Source organism: Onthophagus taurus, chromosome 8 (assembly GCF_036711975.1).
Source record: "Onthophagus taurus isolate NC chromosome 8, IU_Otau_3.0, whole genome shotgun sequence".
In the NCBI taxonomy this organism is placed as follows: Eukaryota; Metazoa; Arthropoda; class Insecta; order Coleoptera; family Scarabaeidae; genus Onthophagus; species Onthophagus taurus.
The window spans coordinates 10,067,123-10,073,677 of NC_091973.1; the positions used below are offsets into that span (position 1 = coordinate 10,067,123).

Sequence of the window (6,555 nt, forward strand, 5' to 3'; positions counted from 1 at the left end):
CAGGTCACTTAAATAAGTTGTTAGTACCTGCTGCAATTAAAGAGTACGAATACTGGGACGACGTGAACGAATTAGTTGATCGGTTGCGTTTACTACTTGCTTCCGAAGCAGCAGGTCATACTGCTCATCATAACGAAATTATATCCCTCATAGAGGAATTACGGGAAGCGCAAGTCATTCGTTAAGGGTATATAAACTTTTTTCTGTTTCTGTGACGCTTCAGAAGCCAATATGCCTTTAAACCGTTTTGGTGAACATGGTTCTACATCTATCGATAAATTTGGTAAGCATGTTCACCACCATGTTATACAGAACCACATAGCAAGATCCGAAGTTCTACAACCTTCATCAACATTTATTTTAACTTTACGTGGTGATGGAGATGTTGATCCAAAAACAAAACTTTATAAAATCACAAACAAAAGTGGAATTACGGATTACATCAATTCTTTCTACGAAGGTATGATAAAAGATGTTGTAAAGTCCGCTCATGTTCAGTTACTTGTTAACGATATCGTTATTAAGTCGCTCCAGGGAGTCCAACTCAAACGCGGAGATACCATTAAGTGTAAAAATAATGCACCGATAGGAGGACTACCTTTTCTTATAGAGTTGTTGATTGAAGGGGTTGTAGAGTAATGGTTAGTGTTAAGCGAGATCTCGTTAACGAACTACATGCACCTGCGAGACGACATTATCGGCGACGCCGCGTTCTGCTTCACGGACTATTGGATCTTTATCAAGCGGATTTGGTTGAAATGATCCCATATGCGTCGGTCAATAAAGGTTACAAGTATATACTGACTGTTATCAACGCTTTTTCAAAATACGCATGGGCCTTACCACTCAAAACCAAAACTGGGAAAGAGGTTACTCAAGCTATGAAGGACATTTTGCATAGTAAAAAGAATATTACTCCGAGCAACTTACAAACCGATAATGGGAAAGAGTTTTACAATAGCGATTTTCAAAAATTAATGGAACAACTTAACATTAATCATTACAGCACCTATTCCACTTTAAAAAGCTCGATTATCGAACGGTTTAATAGAACCCTAAAAAATAAAATGTGGAAAGAATTTAGTATGCAAGGAAATTATCGCTGGTTAGACTTACTACCCAAATTACTAAAATCTTACAACAACACAATACATCGCACCATTCACATGAAACCTTCAGCTGTTAATCGACGAAATGAATCTGCTCTGTTAAATACTGTATACAATTCCATTAAAGTTGTCGACCCCAACCACCGTAAATTTAATGTGGGGGAACACGTGCGAATTAGCAAGTACAGACACGCTTTTGCTAAAGGTTACCAACCAACTTGGTCCAATGAAATTTTCACCATAGCGACAGTTCAAAATACTAATCCCAGGACTTACCTTATTAAAGATGGTAGAGGAGAACCCATTCTTGGAGCATTTTACGACGAAGAATTACAACGTGTGAAACACCCGGATGTATTTTTAATTGAAAAAGTTCTTCGTCGAAAAGGAAATAAAGTCCGAGTGAAATGGTTGGGAATGGATAGCTCTCATAATTCTTGGATTGCAAAAAAAGATGTATTATAATTTTTACACTAAGAAAATAAAAAACTTTTTTTAATTTCGTTGATTTTATTTCAAGTAACCTTTTTAACAACCTACTTTCTACTTTATATACAAGTTTTGTGATACAAGCAAGTATTTTTTTTTTTTTTTACAAATTAACTGATCGCAATTTAACTAGCCATACATGTTTACGTTTAACAACTCCAATAAGTTGTCCAAAAGATCTTCCCTGCGTAGATCTTCAATAAGATAGTTTCCCCAAGCTAAAGTATGACATCCATCCTCCATCACGTAACGTTTATCGTCATGTGCAGAGAGCGCCACTTTATTCTTTAGTTCTGTATACATCGTGTGATAGGAGGAGCGAAAGACATACATCTTTTTTCGCACAGAACCTCCATCTTCGATAATCCGTTTATATTCTGAAACACTTAAGTTTTTATCGATAACATACTTTTTCACACCCTTGGCACGCTTGACAACTCCTTCCAAAGTGTTAATACAATAAGCTTTAGCTCCTGTACCATAAAACGATGTTAATATCGTATTTGGGTACTCATCTTTCATTTTTCCAACTATCGGCGGCCCTGGAGGAATATTATGTCTGTTGTTTAACTTGTAATTAGAGGTATCGAACATCTCTATATTTTCTTTGATATCCTGGTATACATTCTCAGTAAATATTTCGAGAATTAACGAATCCGTATCTGTATATAACAATAATACGTTTTCACCATATTTCTCTTTTAAAAAATTATAAAAAAAGTTATAAATGACCGCTTTCGACAATTCCAGTACGCTAAACCCTACATACAGAGGTTTGTTATATTTGACCTCCACCTTCTGCATTTCAATGGCTGCCAAATTATGGCAGAAAATTTTCGATGACTTGAAAGTCGGCTTTGCGATAAGAGCTTCTGCACCGGGTCTCCTGTAACGATTCTCCCAATGTGACACTAATCGTATATCGACTCTATTTTCAACATTTTCCATCGTTTTCCCATACACGATATTATTCATTTGTTTATAATGATTTTTCCCAAATTCATTCGTAGCATTCATTCGTTTCTCAGAGTTAAAATCGATATATGGTTTCATCCACGGCGATTGTTGAAATTGCAATGCACGGTGTATTTTGGTTAGCTTAAGACCTTTTTTCACACATTCACGTAGGTTTACATAGTGAATTATGTATTTCGATTTATTTTGTAAGTTCGCAATCAACTTAGGATGCTTCGATCCGGGAGCGATTATGTTTTCGGGACAAAACGGTAGATCATCATGCTGGTTGTGTAACCTTTCCGGATACTCCAAATCCACTTCAAACACATAACCAAGGTGTTCATCATCTAAACACTCCACATCTATATCTACTATTTCTTGGTTCGACAACCATCGAAAACCGCCTGTTGGTAATTTACAACTCATTGCATACCCATACAAATTGGTAGCGTCCAAGTATAGAATATATGATGATGGTTTTTCCGGGTTAAAATCGTCAAGGAACTTGTTGTTTGCTATTGCAGATCGTTTTACACACATACAGAGACCGCCTCTAATTCCTTTCTTAAAAAAGTGTAACATGTCAATGTCTGATAACAATTCTAATTTTACACCTGTCATTTTTAACAGAGCATCCCACCCAAACCCGGGCGCAGTATAATAATGGCAAGGATCCAGATTGTAATTCTCCAAAGATATTGTCCTGAAATTTTCAAAGACGTCAGTCAACATTAACACATCTGACGTCAAATACAGGTCACTGTATTCTCCCAACGTTGTACACTTAAATTTATTCCATACAGTCTGTGCTCTAGAGTATTGTTCCTTTGAAATATTACTTGAACTCAATATGTCGTAAAACTGTGTATGATCAGGCAATTTACTATACTCCAACTTTTCAAACGAATCTACGAACGAATATGGAAATACACCTTTCTGGCGCATCAATCTAAATTCTTCAGAGTCTTTGAATTTTTTTTTCACTTCCACACAATCCTTATCATCCAAATATGAAACCAACTTTTCCAAAGAACTCGCCATGAATCTAAACGAGTCGACGAATCTTATTTTCATAAACACTTTGCGTTTCTTTCCCTTGTTATCGGTTGTTTCTCCGACAACTATTTTCTTGGAAAAAGAAATATATTTTTCTTTGTTTTGTGCTATCACCTCTACTTCCTCCTTGTTTAGGGCAATACTTTTCACAAACATGTGGGCATCGTAATTCGACAGGTTGTGGAAAAACACAGGGATAAACATCGGTAATTTATAATTTATATTGCAGACGGAATGCGCAGGACCCCTATACAATCCTGTCAAGTGATCGTGATCACACACTTTCTCTTCTTTGTTTATTGGTTTATCACAAATGTGACATACGGAACTCAGTTCATGTACAAATTGGTCCAGACAGCTTAGCGGTATCATATCCTTTGTTTGCCTCAAATGTTGTTTATAGATCTCTATTACATCCTTCTCCAATCTTATAATAAATTCCAGAGCAGCGTTTCGCCCTCGGTATATTTGGAATTTCGATAAGTTATCATCTTAAGCACACTTAATGTAGTACGCAAACGCGTATGGTTCGTGTTCAAAACATCGGGCCGTATATGGTTTATTATCATCGTAAACTTTTCCTTCTTCGGGCGTTAAGGGTTTCAGAATCGCCTCGAAATCGGCGTACACCACAAACGGAACTTTCATTTTTTTTTCAAATCCTTCAAATTGTAAAACATTTTCCTTTTCTAGATGTCCGAACTTATTCACTTTTATTTGTTCGCTTGGTACTGTTGCTTTCACTTTTTTACAGTCATCCATCTGATGTCGTACCAACTTGTCTTCAGTTGAAAAGTATTGCAAACAACCCTCACAAATATATCTTTGATGTTCATGAGTCGATGATTGTGTATTTATCAGTCGAGATAAGTTTTTTATCCAACAATAGTGGTTATTCCCGAAATTGTCGCTGACTACTAATAAGTTTACATGACGCTCCCGTTTCTGTTTACATATACATACAGTTACAATATCATCTACCATTTTCTCTCCATTATACCAAGAATTTATACCATAGACGTTAATTGAAATGTTATTTTCTTCCTCAAATTTTGGTATGTCTCTGATGGGTACTGGGAATGTTACGCAGTCAAACTTTAATTCTGTTTCCCTATAATCTGGGTATGATGATATTCTTTGCGGTAAACCTGTGGGTTGGTACAGTGCGGACATCAGTGCCCAAGCAAAGCACTTATTATCGTTATTTTGCACGTTTATTACCGCTCTCTTCCCTTTTATGGATGTCGGTAAGTCGATGTAGCTCGATGCTCTTGTAGGATTAAACTTGTTACAGTTCACTTCAAGATATAATATTTCCAACAAGGTCCAACCTGCAGTATTAACACCTTTAGTTTCGCATTTTACTACTTTTCTATTCTTATACTCTTACCTGAGTCCCGTTCTTGGAATTCCGACATTTTCACCATAATCTCGTCCATAAAGTCCTCGTATGTTTGGTATAAGTCTACGGCTACTGTTATAATTTTATTTTTTGTGTTGAATGATTTGATTTCCACTTCTTCCTTCGTATTTATGAAATACAATCCAAAAATTTCCGTATTCACTTTTAAACTACCATTTACATTCCTCACGGACTGTATCAAACTGATAACTTTTTCTCTAATTCGGTTACTGAATTCCTTCATGTCTACGTACTTCCGTTCATGATCGCTCACTCTAAAACTACATATTTTATCTCCAAATATCGAATCTATTTTTTCTACACCATCATCTATTATTACGAAGGCTTTCTGTTTATGTTTGTTGCTACGCAGATGTGAGGAATAACATTGTCTGGTTACGTGTTCATCACATATTTCACACACTATAACATCTCCTTGTTGATCCTCTTCCACCTTTCGACGTTTCCCAATACATGCTGTGCGTTGATGTCTCACAAGATTATCTGGTCTAGTAAACTCTTTGTAACACACGTCGCAGGTCAACATGTTCACAACACTCTTACTTCAATACTGTTGAACACGATTTTCTATCTGCTATTTAAAGCATACCTCCTCCGAAGTGGGGTTTTCAATGAACTCATGTCGTGTAACCTTCATTTCAGGTCACGTACAAGGTCAATGTCATGGTCACAATTAAGGTTGACTTCAAGGTCTCCGTTGAGGTCAAAGTAAAGGTCATTGTTCAGGTCAAGGTTACTGATCAAGGTCATGGTCACTAAACGTGATCTTGACCTGAGGTGAGCTCAAAGTAAAGGTCATTGTTTAGGTCTAGGTTACTGGTCAACGACCCCCTTTGCAATAGCCGATTCTGGAACCTCCTCCCAGAAACTCAGGGCAAGGTCAAGGTCATGGTCACTCAACGTGACCTTGGCCTTGACCTTGACCTGAGGTTCTGAGAGGAGGTTCTAGAATCGGCTTTTATCTACTACTGACCATATTTGTGATATTCAGGCGTCAAATGTCATATTGGAGCATGTTGGAGATAAAAAACAAAATGTGCCCAAAACGTGATATTATGACGTTATACGCCGTTCTGAGCCATGTTTGAACTTTCTATCACTTTTGGTTCCGATAATTCTGCCGACCATATTTGTGTTATTCAGGCGCCAAATGACATGTTGGAGCAAGTTGGAGATAAAAAACAAAATGTGTCCAAAACGTGATATTATGACGTTATACGCTGTTCTGAGCCATGTTTGAGCTTTCTATCACTTTTGGTTCCGATAATTCTGTTGACCATATTTGTGTTATTCAGGCGCCAAATGACATGTTGGAGAAAGTTGGAGATAAAAACAAAATGTGTCCAAAACGTGATATTATGACGTTATACGCCGTTCTGAGCCATGTTTGAACTTTCTATCACTTTTGGTTCCGATAATTCTGTTGACCATATTTGTGTTATTCAGGCGCCAAATGACATGTTGGAGCATGTTGGAGATAAAAAACAAAATGTGCCCAAAACGTGATATTATGACGTTATA

At 36.9% G+C, this 6,555-nt stretch overlaps 2 protein-coding genes across 2 annotated transcripts; both read right to left on the bottom strand.

Moving 5' to 3' along the window:
* Nucleotides 1-1,727: 1,727 nt before the first annotated feature.
* Nucleotides 1,728-3,983, bottom strand: LOC139431053 (uncharacterized). The gene has a single exon (XM_071198624.1). It carries the CDS (start codon nt 3,981-3,983, stop codon nt 1,728-1,730), a length of 2,256 nt encoding a protein of 751 aa, XP_071054725.1.
* A 120-nt stretch (nt 3,984-4,103) lies between these two features.
* LOC139431054 (uncharacterized) lies at nt 4,104-5,911 on the bottom strand. The gene is made up of 2 exons (XM_071198625.1): nt 5,002-5,911; nt 4,104-4,942 (listed from the first exon to the last, which is right to left on the bottom strand). Exons 1-2 carry the CDS (start codon nt 5,558-5,560, stop codon nt 4,104-4,106), a joined length of 1,398 nt encoding a protein of 465 aa, XP_071054726.1. The 5' UTR covers nt 5,561-5,911.
* Between the last annotated feature and the right edge of the window lie 644 nt (nt 5,912-6,555).

Bases quoted from the DNA above. Each gene is read 5' to 3' on its own strand.
- LOC139431053 (XM_071198624.1), bottom strand. From the start codon at position 3,983: ATGATACCGCTAAGCTGTCTGGACCAATTTGTACATGAACTGAGTTCC.
- LOC139431054 (XM_071198625.1), bottom strand. From the start codon at position 5,560: ATGTTGACCTGCGACGTGTGTTACAAAGAGTTTACTAGACCAGATAAT. The intron at 4,943-5,001 runs GTAAGAGTATAA...TTAATACTGCAG, and splicing joins ATTCCAAGAACGGGACTCAG to GTTGGACCTTGTTGGAAATA.